Raw genomic sequence first — 18,492 nt, 5'->3', positions numbered from 1 at the left:
TACCTTAAGAAAAATCAATACCTTTATTTTTCTTCAATATATAGTTAGAAAATAGGTCTGAGAAGAGGTTTTGTGAAATAGACCAGAGAATTATATATAATACAAAGTCAAGAATTCCAAATCATCAAGACGAAGTGGGTAGACGAAGCACTTTCCTCGAGGACCCCGGGGCCTAGGCCCGTCCCATCAGCGGCGAGGCGAGCTCCTGGATGGCTTTCGAGTTCAGCTGAGGAATGGTGCTGATCTTCAGGAGTTTGCTGCTTGCGTACTTATTCTTGATGGCCTGCAGAAGTCACCTGTGGTTACGGATACATCGGACCCTGCTCCCTTTCCCTCCACACCTTGTTCCTAGTCTAACGTACAAGTACTGAGGAGCCAGACCCACAAACTGCAGATGGCAGGATGATACGGAATCACGGAAGCCAGCAAGTGCTCTGGGTTCACACTATGTTGTACCTGACAATTCCCTTCCTTGCCTAGTAATGGAGAAAGCCCAGCTGGTAGTACAGGCGATGGGGAGCCAGAAGATTTTCAGGTCTGAAGAGCAGGCTTTTTCTCCTAAGCTACCGGAAGGGTAAGAGGTAGAGGCTGTGTTTATTATAACTAAGTGCCGTCAGGACACAACAGGCTTGCCAGGACTGGCAGCAGTCACTGGCAATAAAAGTGAGTGGCAACCTGTGCTTATTAGCAGAGCCCAGACCCTCAGGACTGAAGCACATTATACTTCCAAGTTGAGCTAAATCAGGATGGGAGGGCGCTTTGTACAAGTGCCTTGCTCTTTGTCAGCAAACCCTTGCTCAGCTCTGACGTTCAGTGTCCCATGAGCACAGGACAGCACCCAACCTCCTCTGCCTCCTTGTCATGTAGGCCATACAGGACCCTTCCTGAATGGGCTTCTTGCCCCTCCGTCTTCACCATGCTTGCTATGCAGATGCCTTTCAGTCATTGTCCAGAAAGATCCTGGACACAGGCCCTGAGTAATATCACCTGAATGCCCAAGCCCTCCACAGGGCCGTGGGAGGTGGGCCCTCACTGTTGCAGAGCACAGGCTGACTAGCTTGCCCTGCTTGCTGAGCGCCCTGCCCGGGATACGGGGGCAGGTGTGGATAAATCCCTCAGGCTGCTCGTTGCAGAGCTGACTAATCTGAGCCTGGGCAGCGTTAGCCTATCTACCTTGTTTTAAAGAGAGTCTGCTTTCCGAGTTTGTCAGTATGCTCCATCCCTTGCTGTACGAGAAAATTACAGTTTGTGGTAAAATAAACTCTCACATATGCCAATATGTTTCCATGAAAACAAACACACATAGATACACATACTCTCATATGCAAAACCTATAATCCAATGCTTTTCACAGCTTAGGAAAGTACTTACGATGAATTTCGTTAGGTTTTCATTTACTCTCACTACATTTTTGGCCATGTGCTGCATGACTTCCAATACCTCGTTCTCTGTATATCCAGTATAATACTGCTGCTTTAAGTTCTGGAACACAATGCAAAAAGAAGGGGCGAGATAAAGCCTCCACTTCTTTAGAAGAGCACCTCTTACACATGCTGACATTACTTATGTAAAAGCTATAAAAGAATAATCTTACCTTCTGGAAATTCGATCATAGCCCTAGCGACTACTGTGGTATGAGCAAAGCAGCCAGCAAGTGCGGGATGACTCCGACTCCGAGCAGGGCTAAACCAAGATGTTATGTGGCTCTCGGCTAAACCAAGTGCCAAACTTCCCGTAGTATTATTTTTAAAAGAAGGTCACATGGGTTAAGTAGAGTACTTCATGTAACAAAGCTTTCATGCCTCTCTCTCTCACCACACCGAAAGGAGATGGAAAGTGGGGCAGAGTAGAAACACACCCGACAAGAAAATGCCCCCCTCACAATTACGGCCGAGACCTGGGACTAATACATGTCGCATGTCCTCCCATCAAAGCCTGAACGACAGTGATGACGGGGAGCTTGACAGCCCGGAACTGCGACAAAAACTAGGCCATAGGAAGCAATCTAATCTACCAAACCCAGAAGAGCTGCGCAGGATTCTTTTGTTGGGCCCTGCACAATTAAGCCCTGCAGAGAAGAGAGAGCACTCCGAGAAACCTCCATGCCCAGTCTCGTGGCCGCGGCTCCAGGGAGCAAAATTTAAGCAAAGGACAGTTGACTGGAAATATAGACTTGTCAGGTATGAAGATACATAACCTGATTTGACTTCAGTTCTGTGATAAATTCTAAAACCTGAAATGCATCTTTCACATGTACAATATAATCAGGAAAATAAACCACAATTGATCTTAATCCTAAAATAGGTGAGCCCTGACTGGTGTGGCTAAATGGGCGGGGTGTCACCCTGCAAACATAAAGGTCACTCGTTGGGTTCCTGGTCAGGGCACATGCCTCGGCTGCAGGCCAGGTCCCTGGGTGGGGATGTGGGAGAGGCAACCAATTGATGTTTCTCTTGCATATCAATATTTCTCTCCTGCTCTTCCTCCCTCCCTTCCCCTCTCTCTAAAAAATAAAATTTAAACATCTTTTAAAAATAGACTTTCGGCAAGATGGAGGAATAGGTGGACGCACGGTGCCTCCTCGCACAACCAAGATTAGAACAACAATAATTTACAGACAGAATATCACTCAGAACTGATAGAGGATTTATCTGAATGGAAGTCGGACAGCCAAGAAGTTGAAGTAGACCCGTACATCCAGACCGGTAGAGGACGATGAGCCGGGCGGGTGCGGGGCGGGCGCGGGGCGGGCGTGGGGCTGGCGCGGGTTGGCGGCACGTGGAGGTCGGGGAAAATTTGGCGCAAAATAGGCGCGACAGCCATCGGGGCGCAAGAACGCAGCGGTGATCCCTGAATACGCAAGCTGCGGCTGGCGGACCCAGTGGGGCAGCAATTGTGGACCAGGGCGGAGTTTGCGGCCCAGGATCCCAAGGAAGGGTCTGAGCCCAGGAGAACGGAACTACTGCCATTGTTCCCTCCCACTCCCGCCCCCGCCCCCACATATAACGTCTCAATCTAGCGACCGGGGTGCCCAGCCCCGGTGAACACCTAAGGCTCCGCCCCCCACCGTAACAAGAGCGACCAGACCTGAAAAAAAAAAAAGGAGAGACAGGGAAAGACATAAGACATGTTTCCAACAGAACAGATCAGTCTCCCAGGACTCATCCTTTTGAGCAACCAAGAAATAGCCAATCTATCAGATGCACAGTTCAAAACACTGGTGATCAGAAAGCTCACGGAATTGGTTGATTTTGGGCCCAATTTAGATGAAAGGATGCAGATTACCATAAAAGAGATGCAGGAAGATACTCGGAGGAGAGCCAATAGCGAAAGGAAGGAATCTGAGTCTCAAAACAATACAGTGGACCAGAAGGAAGATAGAATCAACCAAGCAGGAAAGCATGATGAAATAAGAATTAAAAAAATCGAGGAAAAGCTTAAGAGCATCCAGGACACCTTTAAACGTTCCAACATCCGAATTATAGGGGTATCAGAATGGGAAGGAGAAAAGCAACAGATGGAGCACGTATTTGAACAAATAATAAAGGAGAACTTCCCCAATCTGGCAAAGGGAACGGTCTTCCAAGAAATCCAAGAAGCTCAGAGAGCCCCAAAGAAGTTGGACCCAAGAAGAAACACACCAAGGCACATAATAATTACACTAGACAAGGTAAAAACAAAGGAGAGAATCCTAGAAGCAGCAAGAGATAAGGGGACAGTAACCTACAAAGGAGTTCCCATCAGACTGTCAGCTGATTTCTCCAAAGAGACCTTACAGGCAAGAAGGGGCTGGAAAGAAATATTCCAAGTCATGAAAGACAAGGACCTACATCCCAGATTGCTCTATCCAGCAAAGCTTTCATTTAGAATGGAAGGGAAGATAAAGTGCTTCTCAGACAAGGTCAAGTTAAAGGAGTTCATCATCACCAAGCCCTTATTTTATGAAATGTTAAAGGGACTTATCTAAGAAAAGAAGATAAAGAAAAAACATGTATAGTAAAAGGACAGCAAACTCACAATTATTAGCAACCACACCTAAAGCAAAACCAAAAGAAACTAAGTAAACAACTAGAACAGGAACAGAACCACAGAAATGGAGGGCACATGGAGGGCTAGCAGCAGGGGGGTGGAAGGAGGAGAGGGGGAAAAGGTATAGAGAATAAGTAGCATAGATTGTAGGTTGAAAATAGATAGGGGGAGGGCAAGAATAGTACGGGAAATGTAGAAGCTAAAGAACTCATAAGAATGACACATGGACATAAACTAAAGGGGGGGAACGTGGGTGGGAGAGGGGGGTAGAGGGTAGAGAAGGGGGAAATGGGACAACTGTAATAGCATAATCAATAAAATACATTAAAAAAATAAAAATCTTTTAAAAATAATTAAATTAAATAGGTTTAAAAAAAAAAAAAGAACTAAGAAATCAGCTCCGAGGGGATGGGGAGGCCAAGAGAAGCGTGCCTGAGAGTCACGTAGTTCGGCTAAAACGAGCCCCTGGCACCAGAACTATGTACCATGCACATACCAGTGGCTTTTCTGCCTCAAGCTTTTTATTTCAAAAATTTAAAATGTACAGAAAAACTGAAAGCATAATTTAATGAACATCTTATATCATTTGTGTAGACCCATCAATTATTAACATTTTGCCACTTTATCACGGTGTTTGCAACTCACTTTTAAATAGTGCAGTGAAAATTATATGTACATATATGTAATATACACAGACAATTGTGTATATAAAATATACATTTATATAAGGTACATGTGGGTTTCCCTCTGTGAGGGAACACACACACACTTGACCCTTGAGCAACTCGGGAGCTGGTGGTGGTGGCTTCCCTCGCACTGGAAACCCCGTACAGACCCGCAGCCAGCTCTTCCCGTACACAGACTCCCAGCCTTGGAGCTGACCCTCCAGCAACAGCGCTTTGAACTGCACTGGTCAATTTAAGAAAATTCACATATAAGGAGACCTGCTCAATTCAGACCTGTGTTGTTCGAAGGTCAACACACAAGTTTTGCTGAACCATTTGCCGGTGAGTTGCTGATACCAAAAGTATCCTCTAAAAATATCCTCCTGCCTAGTCACAATATCACCACCACTAGATCATAAAAAACATTATCAACAACCCATAATATCATCTAATACATAGTTAATATTCAAATTTCTCCCATTTTTCCTAATATATGTTTTAGAAATCTGTCCTTTTAGATCCGGGGTCCAATCAAGATACACACAGTACATATTGGTTGTTTTGTCTTTAGTCTTTTTCAGATTTAATAAAACTTCTGCCCTGACTGGCGTGACTCAGTTGCTTGGGTGTCATCCCACTAAGCGCAAGGCTGCTGGGTCAACTCCCCGGGCTGCAGGTTTGGTCTCGGGTTGGGGTGTGTACAAGAGACGACCAATCAGTATTCTCTCCCTTTCTTCCTCCCTTCCCCTCTCTGAAAATAAATAAAATCTTTAAAAAATTTTTCATTTTCTTGGCTTTAAATAATGTCCAATTTTTTTTAAAGATTTTATTTATTTATTTTTAGAGAGGGAAGGGGGAGAGAGAGAGAGAGAGAGAGAGAGAGAGAGAGAGAGAGAGAGAGAGAGAGGGAGAGAGAAACATCAATGTGCGGTTGCTGGGGGTTATGGCCTGCAACCCAGGAATGTACCCTGGCTGGAAATCGAACCTGGGACACTTTGGTTCCCAGTCCATGCTCAATCCACTGAGCTATGCCAGCCAGGGCATAATGTCCAATTTTTTAAAGAATCCAGGCCACTTTGCTTTTAGAACATTCCACATTTTAGATTTGTCTGAGAGTTTTCCTAACAACTGGAGCTGTGTCAACACCTTGGGCATGAATTCTATGTGGGGGACAATGCGTACTTTCTTTTTTTTTTTTAAATACATTTTATTGATTATGGCATTACAGTTGTCCCATTTTTTCCTCCCCTTTATTCCCCTCTGCCCTGTACTCCCCCCTCCCACCATCATTCCCCACCTTAGTTCATGTGCATGGGTCATACATATAAGTTCTTTGGCTTCCACATTTCCTGTACTATTCTTAACCTCCCCGTCTATTTTCTACCTACTATCTATGCTACTTATTCTCTGTACCTTCCCCTGCCCTCCCCTGTTGATAATCTTGCATGTCATCTCCATTTCTGCGGTTCTGCTCCTGTTCTAGCTGTTTGCTTAGTTTACTTTTGTTTTCGTGTTAGGTGTGGTTGTTAATAATTGTGAGGTTGCTGTCATTTTACTGTTCATATTTTTTATCTTCTTTTTCTTAAATAAATCCTTTTAATATTTCATATAAGGGCTTGGTGATGATGAACTCCTTTAATTTGACTTTATCTGGGAAGCACTTGATCTGCCTTTCCATTCTAAATGAAAGCTTTGCTAGATAGAGCAATCTTGGATATAAGTCCTTGCCTTTCATGACTTGGAATACTTCTTTCCAGCCCCTTCTTGCCTGCAAGGTCTCTTTGGAGAAATCAGCTGACAGTCTGATGGGAACTCCTTTGTAGGTAACTGTCTCCTTTTCTCTTGCTGCCTCTAGGGTTCTCTCCTTAATTTTAATCTTGGGTAATGTCAATGTGTACTTTCTTTCTTTTTTTTTTTTTAAGATTTTATTTATTTATTTTTTAGAGAGGGAAGGAAGGGAGGGAAAGAGAGAGAGAGAGAGAGAGAGAGAGAGAAAGAGAGAGAGAGAAACATCAATGTGCAGTTGCTGGGAATCATGGCCTGCAACCTAGGCATGTACCCTGACTGGGAATCGAACCTGCGACACTTTGGTTCGCAGCCCGAGCTCAATCCACTGAGCTACGCCAGCCAGCACAATGTGTACGTTCTATTGCACCAGAAGGCAGGTCAAACCAGGAGGTCCCCCAACGGGTGATGCCAAATGTGATCAGCAGGGTAAAGTGGTAACTCCCTCACCTCTGCATCGCACAAGTAGTTTTTCTTCAGTGTTACTACCTATCCATGAGGTGGTATTTTGGAAGAATGTGAATCTTGTTCCCCAATATTATTTCACCTAATGACATTTGCATCAATTGACAAATTAAACTGGTTATTTTCTAATTCTACCATTCTTTCTACTTTAATCAGCTGGCATTCTACCGCTTAGAAAAAAGCCCCCCACCCCATTCTTTCCCTCTCTCCCTTCCTTCCATCTACTTTCGTTCCTTTCTTCCTTCATCAGTATGGACCTATGGATTTTCAAAAAATGCATTATAATCTATCACTTTCACTATTCTTCGTAATGCTCAGATTTAAAAAATAAAAGCCTTTTCAAGTGAGTTCTCATTTCTTTTAGATGTGACCCCATTGCATGGATCTTTGGTTGCTATCTGCTATAATTTGATCTAGGCTCACTGTGAACTCCTCTGCCATAGCCCTGAGATCAGCTGTTTCTCAGAGGAGCCAGGGTCGTATCCAAGTTGTGGGTACCAGGTATCTTGTTTGCCACTAGGTGGTCATTGTTTTTGTTTCTCGGCCCTTTCATTATGCCTTTACTGACATTTCCAAAAATAGACTTAATATATAGGGTTTTCCCTTTTGTTTTTAATTGTTAACAATATTTTATCTTTCTTCTTACAGTAAAAATTTGTCCTAAATAACATTCATGTTTATTTATGTTATCCTACAAAATACATAAAAATAGTTTCAGAATTACAACAGATTAACAACAAACCTCCTAAGTAAACTTTAAGTATGTTAGCTTTTTTGGTCCTTTGTTTTGTCTAACTTCAAGGGTAGAATGCTGTGTTCACAAGTTACTTGAATTAATTTTTCCCTATGCTCTGTTACCAACTTGATACATAATGACATTGTCTTTGCTTAATTCCATTTCAGGGTTTGCATAAAACATTCCTATTGTTCAGAAGTCAAAAAAGTTACATTATATTGTATACAAGTTAACAAAAATTCAAACCAGCTGTCCTGCTCCATTCTCTGTTCCCACCTAACCTCACAGGTATCCCTTTACAGTAGTTTCTGGTCTATTTCCTCTGTTTTTGTAAAATTAGTAAATACATAAACACAGAAACATATACTCTCTATTTCCCTTCTTTCTCACATAAAATGTACACTGTGCACACTTGAGTAGAAGCAGCAGCTCCACCATGGCGCCTTGGTCATCTTGCACGTATCCACACTGGCCATGCAGGCGAGGGCCCGAACCAGGGTTTATCTGTCTTGGCAAAATGCTCTGTGATCCTCCCAGAACCTGAAGGGATGGTCGGCTTGGAAGGAGCTGCCCCCAGGCCTGCTCCCACTCACCTCCTGCCTCCGCTGGGAGGCTGTTAGGAGACCATTTCTCACCCCCTCCTGAGTTCTGAAGAGGCGTTTACTCTGCTGAAGCCTCAGGATTCAGCTACAGACTATGCAGCTGCATAGTGGGAGCCTAGCACTGCTCGTGCCCGAAACGGTATCCCACGCCCGCACTGCACTCACCCTGCCCCTCTTATTTCATTCAGTGTTGTCCTCTTTGGTGCGTGAGGCATGGAGCTAGCATCTGGCTCCTTGTATGAATCTAAAAGTGGCTCATTTTATCTGTACTGGAAAATCTGTCTGGCCCTGGCCTTGCTTTGTCTTGTGTACTTCATAACTTGCTTGTTTCACTTAACAAAATGTCCCAGAAATCTTAGCATATCAGTTCTTAGTGATCTTCTTCATTCTTTACAACTCTATAATGTATTGTGTACCATGGTGTCATCACCTACTCTCCACCCGAATCATTCCCAGCAGCTTTCTTTGAGGCCTTTGGACTTTAACAATTGTTTAAGGATAGTGTTGTGAATATGCTAAGCCCTTCCCTATCAAGAGGGCCTAAAATACGACCTAATTTCTTCTTAAATCCAACACTCACCCATTTTCCTCGGCCTAGAACCTTCTGGGACAGGCAGGAAGCAGCCGCTGCCACCTTGGAAGGGTGGTAATGCACCATGTCGTAGTCGATGAGCGTCAGCTCCATCAGGTATTTGGCTAAAGTGTGCTGTTCAACATCAACCTATGAAAGAAGAGCCAGGGACAGTAAGGAGCACAGCAAAATTTTTATCTTGCAAAATTCTGGGGGTAAGACTTAAGGACTCAAATCCACATAATTCACTTTGGCTTCTCAGAAACTGCTCTATTCCACAGTATGTTACAACAGAGAACATGAGGTCTTTCATTTTCAGAACCGATGAGGTAAGTATTAGGACTTACCTAAAAGATGTTTCCTATAAATTATAAGCTTCTTTTTAAACAGATTAGTGTTTCTGAGTGAGACAACAAGCAACAGAATCAACAAGTTCCTCACAGAACTGGCGGCACTTACCTCCCCAGCTTTTGATGCCCGCCTTAAGAAATGTAGTGGCAAAGGCCGACCCAACTCAAATTTCAGTTCTTTCAAAATTAGAGCTTCCATTTCTCGGATTTGGGCACCGGTATACGCATTGTCCGTGATATAAACGAAGTCTTCAATATTTGGAGAAAACATCTCCTCATACTTGGAAGCCAAGAGCAAAGCTGTGATCCCAACCAGTTGAAGCTTCTTGCGAGAGACTGGCTGAACCTAGTTGAAGAAGAATGTGTCAGAGTCATATCTAACAAGACGGAGAATCTGGGTGGAAGAGAAAGGGAGGGAACCGAGTCCCAGAGACTCGGACGTCAACTCTGCTCACACAGGAAACCTAACTGCTAATAGCAATACAACCACAGCTGTCTGTTACTGTACGCGCTATGTGCCAGGAACAACACGAAGACCCCAACAATCCTCTCATTAAATTGTCACAAAAACCGTAGGAATTACCTGTTTCCCCCCCACTTGCAAGCAGATGGCCTCTGAGAAAAGGCCCAGAGAGCAGTCTGAGATTACTCAACTGCTGTCGCTGTTCCATGACCGCCATCCTGGTCTGAGTGTCTGGGAAGCCCCTACGTGGCACGCAACACAGTCTGAGTCAGGAGGAGGCCATGCCAAAAAGCAGGGGTTTAACGGACGCCTGGGGACAAGGACGGGGGTTCTCAAATGTTTCCTTAATCCTCCCCAAAAGTGCTTTTATTACTCACTAAAGGATCTTTCACAGGTGCTTCAGATTCAATGAAAATCTCAGTCAAGACTCAGTGTTGCCATTAATTCCCTTTAAAAAAAGGGAACTTTGCTTTTCATGCTTCAACTCTAATTATTGAAAATCTACCCCTCAAAAAAGACTATATAATATCAACCACTTGAATAATAAAATCTACAAAATATATGGTTTCTTAGGATTTTTTAGTATCTCGGGGTCATTATTATAAACACAGTTATTGTATTCTTTGTACCTGACCTAAATCTATATCACAAATGTTGACTTTAAATAAATCAATCCAATTTGCAAGGCTATTGTTTGGTAGATAACACACCAATGGTTTATGGCTGGAATTTCTCCTAAGTGGTTGGTGTTTTGCATTACCAATTGATAAATATTTTGATGATTACTTCTGCCTTTCAGCTTAATTTTCTATATTTCTCTTTACTTGAGACTTCACATTCTGGTACACTTCCCACACACACACCCCCCCCTTTTTTTTTAATACACTAAGAACACTGGATTATACTCCCCTTTAAAAAAAGTATTCTAGTGTCGCAGGTTCGATTCCCAGTCAGGGTACATGCCTGGGTTGCAGGCCATGACCCCCAGCAACTGCACATTGATGTTTCTCTCTCTCTCTCTGTATCTCCCTCCCTTCCCTCTCTAAAAATAAATAAATAAAACCTTTTAAAAAAATATTCTGCCTCCTCCCAATTCTATCGTGATTCAATGCCACAGCTGACTGGAACCGTTTAGTTCTCTAGACAAACTCCTCACTTTTCAGAGGAAACTTAACAGCAAAGAATACCGAGCTACAGAAACCATGCAAGCAGGCCCAGAACACCAGCATCTGAAGGCATCACAAGCTCCAGACTGACTGGCAGACCATCTGCTGGTGTATTTCCTTTGATGAATGACTGTGGCGATGCAGCATCTCCCTGAGCACTTTTCAGCAGGCTGACCTGACAAACATGTCCACGTTGGTCACCATCATCAGAGGTTTGACACACTTGGACTGCTTCCCATCCTAGCACCTAAATTTCTTTGGCGTCTCATAAATTGGCTTTTCATCATTTCTTCAGAGCTACCACATCTAGGCACTGCAAAAACGAAACGTTCTGTGAGCCACTGGTACAAAGTCCCGGAAGTCACACTTGCCTGTAAAAATCGATCCATAATGGCGATGCACATGTACAGGGTTTCCTGCAGCAGCCTAAACTTGGAATGGACTTGCACCAGCCAGTCCACCAGGATGGCACGCATCCGTCCATTTATATCTCTTCCATCTAAGAAATGTGGATTTATGGACTGCAAAACCTGTTGGTAGAATTAAAAGTTTAGAAAGCTGACCTTGCTTCCTTTCCAGCTGTGTGGTACATTCTGTACTGCTTACACAACAAAAACACTAAAGACCACGCACCTCTAGCTGCCGTAGGTACTGGTAGATATCCTTAACGTAGTCGCTGCAGAGCTGAGGGTTCTCCCAGTCTTCAGTATCAATATCCTCGATTTTGCACAGCAAGGCCTCAGAGAAAGCTTGACAGAGGTTCTCTTCCTTCATGGAGCTATCCTCAGGCGTGGGCGAAGGACCCTACACAGACAAGTGAAAGTGCATGTGTCACCCCCTTAGGAGTAGCTTTCATCACAAACACATGCAGAGCCCACTGGCTTAAAAGTATTGTACGCATTTTCGAAATACGTTAAAGCCAAAACGAATACATTTCAGAGTAATTGGTGAATAATTCACAATATAGCAGATGTTTTTAGAGATCTACTCCTTTGTTTAAAACTCTCTAATTACACTCAGAGTGAAAACTTAAACCTTCACGACGGCCTGTGGGCCCTGCATCGCCCAGCTGTCCCCCTTCCCTTGCCGCCCGCCTCTGGCTTCTCCCCCCTCGCTCTGACCAGCCTACTGGCCTCCCTCCTCGCAAACAGGCTCCCCCTTCCCAGACACTCCTGTCCCTGTATTCACATGGGTAATTCCCTCACCTTCAAGTTTGTTTAAATGTTACCTTCTCAGTGAGGTCTATCCTGACTTGTATTTAAAATGACCATCTGATTTCTATTCCCCCCGCAATTTCATTTCTCTGTGTTTTTCCCTGTATAACCTAAAACCTTCTAACCGAGTTTACATACGTATGGTGTGTATTACTTTGTTTACCTCTGCTAGAATGTAAGCTCTCTAAGCTTACATTTATTTAAATTGATTTTGTCTACTAAGTATCTCAAGTGTCTATATCATCCCTAGTACACAGTAGGTGCTCGATAAACATTTATGGGAAGAAACTTAAGACACCTGGGTTTAGAGGGTCCTAGAGCTGACAGTTCACTTCAGCAGAGGCCTTTTCTACAAGTGTGATGTTTTCTTCTCACCAACTGATTTATTCTAAATTGAGAAAATGTCTGGCAACTAAAAAGAAGGAAAGCACATGCCAGCCTAGGAAAAACATAGGAGGAGGGGCAAAGGCTGAGCAAGTGCACACCCAGTAATGACTGTCTTATACTGACAGTGATTATTTATTTAAAAGAACACCCTCTAAAAATACATTAAGTTAAAAGAAGTGTTTAGTAATGAAGTATAAATAAACCATTACTTTTTAAAAGAATGAGAGGTACTTCTCAAAGTAAAACCTAACAGAATTGCTAGGCTATAAAGAATATGTATTAAAGTAATAAAATATAGAAAGAAAGAGAAGACTGTATAATAAACAATTTTGATTTACATGAAAGCTCAATGATTATTCAAGAAGGATAAAATAACAACAAAATACACATAGCATTTCAAACAGCCCTTCCCTCTTACATCAGTTATGAAACTGAGGAAGGGCCAGAGAACAAGAGGTATACTGGTAGGCATGCAATTTGTTCAAGAATCTAAGAACCTCGAGGGGCTAGAATAAGTAAGAAACGCTACTTGGGGTACCGGGGAGGAACCCAGAGAAGGTTACCAGAGTGGGGAAGACCCTCAGGAAAATGAGTAGGCAAAAGGTACGCCTGTACAAAGTCCCAGGGGAAGCCAAGAGGTACAGGCAAGTCTGGGGACGACACGTTAACCTGGGACGGCAGGAGAGCGCGTGTGAGGTATGCAAAGGTGTGCTAGAAAGGCAAGCAAGGAGTTTAGATTTCACTCTAAGGTAAGTGAACCCACTGAAGGAACTGAGCAAGATTGATGAGAATCTGATGTGCATTTTAATAAGCACATGTAGCTTCAGTTTAAGGTTACTTTTCAAGGATAAGTGTTATCACTCTCCCCAGGAAGGGCAGTCAGTTCCAGGAAGCTGGCTTAAGGAGGCAGAGGTTATCATCATGGGCTGCATTAGCAGCTTGAAACATTTACCTGTCTATTCAGAAGTACACCTGAGTTTTGCTATATCCAAAAACCACTGGGATAATACAAACATAATTGCCTTGGTCCTTAGTTTAGAATTTCCTAAAAGCTTTCCTTTGGGACTCCAACATAATTATTCTAAAATCCTTTCTAAGATCCCACTCATCCATGTGGGTGGTAGCCTAAGCCCTATGAACCAATTGTACAACCCTCTGCCCAGTGCCTGCTATATGCAAAACTAAAAAATGTATCAGCTAGTTAAGTGGCACAAACCTCTGAATGACAAAATCAGCCTAAAGAGTAAAAACTTTCAAGTGTGGGCTGTCAAGAGATAACTAAAAACAATGAAGATGTGAGCCCAGGCTGGTGTGGCTCAGTGGACTGAGTGCTGGCCTGCAAACCGAAAGGTTAGATTCCCAGTCAGGGCCCATGCTTGAGTTTCAGCCCAGGTCCCCGGTTGGGGGTGTGCAAGAGGCAACTGATCGATGTATCACTCACATATTGGTGTTTCCCTCCCTGTCTCCCTCCCTTCTCCTCTCCCTAAAAAATAAAATCTTAAAAAAAGAGAGAGAAACAATGAAGATGTGAGATTTTGCTGAACTTGAGAAACTCGTGTTTGATCAGGGACAGGGTGGAGTGTAAGTAAAGGCTACTGAAGTTCTCCAAGTACTGACATTGAATGAGTTGAGTCTTGAGAGAACGATTAATATTCATAGGCAAATATACAGATATTTACACAAGTCTTGGTAAAACACAAGAGTTCTTTTATTTACTAAATTTATAACATTTACGTCATAAATCAATGTCAATTAAGTGCAACAAGGAAGGACTCCGAGTAAGACTGCTGATTCTAATCAGCCCATGATCTGCGGCAGTGAGTGTGTACTGGGGAACACACGGGCGCCCACAGCTGCAGAAAGGTAAAACTGGTTACTGTGATTAGCTTTAGGGAAGGCATTATGCAGTGGAATGAAATGTTGGGGGTATGGAGAGTAGTAAAAATGAACTGACCTTTTTGGTTCTGTGCACTGTACATACTTCTGCATTGTCTTGCATTTTTATGACTATATTTCTTGGGTATTTAAAAATGAAAGGCACTCTTTTTGATTTAATATGAACGGTTGTGCTTAATTCCCTTTTATACATACTTTTTGCATTAGGGAAAGTTAGGTCATAAAATATTCTTATGTTTGAAAATAATGACTATCCCTGAATTTAGTGTTGAAATCAAATCTGTAAAACTAAAATCTAACACGGATTTCTAGCTGCCACTCCCCAGTTCACTTCCTGACCCAGTTTAGATTTGTAGTCTCCTTACCTGAAGAGTGTGATTGTAGGCCTGTTCCCACTTTGGTGCCTTAATTCTTGCTACTGCTTCCTTCCCCCAAAAGGTGCTTTTCCCTATCAGCTTCTCCCTGTCCTTACAAATGTCATTCATTCCATGAAGCTTCCCCTGACTACTGCCTCCCGCTGTGTTCTCTCCCCGCTTCCGATGCCCTTTCCAAGGGACAGCACTTCCACCAGTCCCAGTAATTGGACATTCCATCAAATGCATTACCCACAGCATCATTCCCTAGGATTAGTGCTTTAATTTTCAGGTATGTATGTCCCTTCTAGATAAACATTCTGAAGACAAGACGCCTCTTTTTCAGCCTTAATATAACTGGATGTGTATAGTAAGTGTTTAGTGTATATATTTCTCAAATATAACCAATGTTTTATTTTGAAAAATTTCATACAATTACATATATATATCTTTGAGCTGGAAAAAGCAAAGTAGTTTTTGCAGTCTCAGCACCTACAACAGTGCTAGTCTCAGAGTAATTACATGAATGTATTTCATCTAGGAGTGAGAGCATGCATGAACTTGAACACGGTGGAAGGGGAACAGGCAGAGTTAACCAGTCACAGAGACTACAATTTATCAACACAGAATGTTGGTATTTCCTTGTTCTTACATGAGTGTGGGTTTCAGAACTGTGAGATTCCACAGCTTCATGGGAAAATTCATTCTTATGGTGGATTATTTTAATAAAACCAAATTTCACTAGGAGATCACTACATTTATTTAGATATATGATAATTAATTTTGTTATTCAAGGTCATAAATATTAAATTAAGGGCATCATCACTGAAAACGTTGTATATATTCAAAAGTTGTTTCACAGTAGAACTCTAGCTGTGAATGGTCTTCAGAAGTTGCAGTATGGAAAAAGGCACCTTGCAGTCTAGCCAGAAATGGTCTACTTCATTAAGTAAGTTAGTTAATTCAGAGCTTCCTACCTTCGGAGCCAACATTTTCATCTGTACTGGTTTCACAGAAGCAACAGGTTTCAGCTGTTTGTTGGCATTTGTTGTTTTGGTGGGTTGAACAGGTACTTTCATATTCGGAGCTTTCTACAAGGAAAAAGAAATGTGAACAGGGCAAGACAGCAATGTTGCCCTCAGTGGGCACACGTACAGTCCTCACGTTTCTTACCTTAGCTACTTGTGTTGCTCTGGTTGTAACCCTATTTCCAATTTCTTCTAAAACTGCTCGACGGAGTGTCACATGACTCTTCGTTTTAGAATTAACTCCTGTGTCAATATTCTCTAAATCAGTGGACACCTAAAAAAAAATAATAAAAAGTTGAGCCCTGGCTGGTGTGGCTCAATGGATTGAGTACCAGCATGTGAACCAAAAGGTTGCTGGTTTGGTTCCAGTCAGGGCACATGCCTGGGTTGCAAGCCAGGTCCCCAGCTAGGGGTATATAAGAGGCAACTGATGGATGTATCTCTCACACATTGATGTTTCTCTCCCTCTTTTTCTCCCTTCCCCTCTCTCTAAAAATAAATAAATAAAATCTTTAAAAAAAGAAAAGAGTTGAGACAATTGAAAATACCTGATTAGTGTCAGATACCCACATTCAGAATTGCTTTAGGGAAGGTTAATATGCTGAGGTCTATTTGTAAGAGTAAAAAGGCATATTTCAGGAAGTCTAAAAATACTATTTGAATTTGATAACATCACTCTAAATTAGGCAGATCACTCATCTATGTTACCTATAAAAATAATCCCACTAAGAGCTTAACAGATAAGTGCTTATTTCCCATATAGCCCCCATGTCACCTGTTACAGAGCTCTATATATTAAAGGTACCACAGTATTTAAAAACCTTCCTTTACAGAGATTAGTAACAAGTGCAGTTAAAACACAATTATTAAAAAGTTATAGTGAGTCAGGCTTTTTAAAAACAAGGTGTTTAAAACCTAAACTAGCGCACTGGCCAGGGGGTGCAGTTGGTTAGAGCATTGTCCATACACCAGAATGTTGTGGATTTGATTCCCAGTCAGGGTACATACCTACGTTTCCAGTTCTATCCCCTGTCCAGCAAATATGGGTATATGGGAAGCAACCAATCAATCTCTCTCAAATCAGTAAAAATATCAGTAAAATCAGTAAAAATATATCCTCAGGTGAGGATTAAAAAAACTAAACTAGCTTTGATTCTTTTTAAAAAATTTTTTAAAATATTTTATTTATTTTTAGACAAAGGGGAAGGGTGGGAGAGAGGAAGAGAAATATCAATGTGTGGTTGTCTCTCGCACGCCCCCTACTTGGGACCTGGCCAGCAACCCAGGCGTGTGCCTGGAGAGCGAGTCCAACCAGGGACCCTTTGGATTGCAGGTCTGCACTCAATCCACTGAGCCACACCAGCAAGGGCTAGCTTTGATTCTTATGCCATGCTAGAAATAGTTAAGTGCTTATGTAGACATGATCTTGTAGAGATACAACCTTTAAAATGAAGTTACCATAACATAGATTACCTCATGTTAAGGCTACTTACAAAGGAAAGTTTTTGTGGTTAAGTGTTTTACTCTCCAATTCAGAGAAAGTTGGAATTGTATGAAATAAAACTAGTTGATCTTAGCCTGTTTTAGACGAAATGAGTTTAGGAAAAGTAATTCATACCTAAAAAGTTAATTTTATTATAGAAGTGAAAACCATGTCACAGAAAGAAAAACGGCACAGCCTATCTCCCAGAAATTGGGAGTTCTAATCCTAAAGTATCTCGCAACAGGGGATATGAATGGACCTACCGGAGAGAAAGAATTTGACTATGAAAGAACTTCATGGAATAGATTAAACAAAAATTACTTGTCAGTTCGACTTAAATACGCAAAAGGGTAGAAAGTAAAAACGGAATGTATTCAGTCATGCTGTTCAATTTTTCTAGCAGTAATTGCTAGAAACTTTTAAAAGTGTTTGGAAGTTTAATGCTCACAGGGGGAAGCCTGGTAATGTGATTAAATTTAAATCAGCTTTTTACACTAGTCTTAAAGCCAGGAGGTTGGAACTCAGGTGTTTTGACCCTCTATTTTTCAGCAAAGGAAAAGTAGATCCAAGTACAATTCAAGCCTGCAGAAAAAATATCCAAAACACTATCAACACTTTGATTTTTGCAACGATGAAATAAATGATACAACATTCAGAACACTACCGATCACGGTATTTCTTCCTGTCCTTCTTCCCATCCCCACCACGGATGCCTTAGCGGGTAAGGAATCTGAAAACAGGTTCAGAAAACAGGAAGGAAATCCCAAGAACCCTGTATTTAGACAGCTCTCTAACAATAATGAGCACTCGGGATCGTTTCCTGACTCCTAGGCCCAGGCTCGAGGGGATCGCTTTCCAGGTGCCACTTCCGAGGCGCTTTGCAGGAGTTCCCCCAACCCAGCGCAGAGACCCGCAGGGGCGGGGAACCAGAAATCGGAACCAAGGCCGGGAGAGGCCACAGGGGAAACGGACAGCCGGAAGAAGGGGAAAGCAGCGCCGGCTGGGACAAAGAAGCTGGAGTAGAAGAGAGGAGCGAGCGGCGGCCGAGGGGACTGGGGTGGGGGTGGGGGAGGGCCGAAACCCTTGGCCCAGGTAAGGGATTGCCGATACACTCACTGTCGGGCGTCGGAGCAGCGCCATGAGGGACAGGACAGGCAAGAGTGCCAGTCCAGCCCAAGGAGAGACGCGGACTGCAGAGGGAGGACACAAATGTCCGCGGCGCCGTTAGATAAGCGCTCCGATCCCGCACCGCTGGAAAAGTTCGGCTACGGTCTCGTTTCAGGATTCAAATACCGCACC

The 18,492-nt window shown here is 42.8% G+C and overlaps 1 protein-coding gene across 1 annotated transcript; it reads right to left on the bottom strand.

The window, feature by feature from the left end:
* Positions 1 to 18,492, bottom strand: CCNB2 (cyclin B2). The gene is made up of 9 exons (XM_045823061.1): positions 18,310 to 18,492; positions 15,856 to 15,984; positions 15,660 to 15,773; positions 11,466 to 11,636; positions 11,204 to 11,362; positions 9,313 to 9,549; positions 8,863 to 9,003; positions 1,372 to 1,482; positions 1 to 283 (listed from the first exon to the last, which is right to left on the bottom strand). The coding sequence occupies exons 1-9, from the start codon at positions 18,331 to 18,333 to the stop codon at positions 173 to 175; spliced, it is 1,197 nt and encodes a 398-aa protein (XP_045679017.1). The 5' UTR covers positions 18,334 to 18,492; the 3' UTR covers positions 1 to 172.

Source organism: Phyllostomus hastatus, unplaced genomic scaffold (genome assembly GCF_019186645.2).
Source record: "Phyllostomus hastatus isolate PE091 unplaced genomic scaffold, TTU_PhHast_1.1 phas_scaffold_501, whole genome shotgun sequence".
NCBI classification, from domain to species: domain Eukaryota; kingdom Metazoa; phylum Chordata; class Mammalia; order Chiroptera; family Phyllostomidae; genus Phyllostomus; species Phyllostomus hastatus.
The sequence above is the reverse complement of the archived record's forward strand: the minus strand, read 5'-3'. Positions and strand labels throughout refer to the sequence as shown.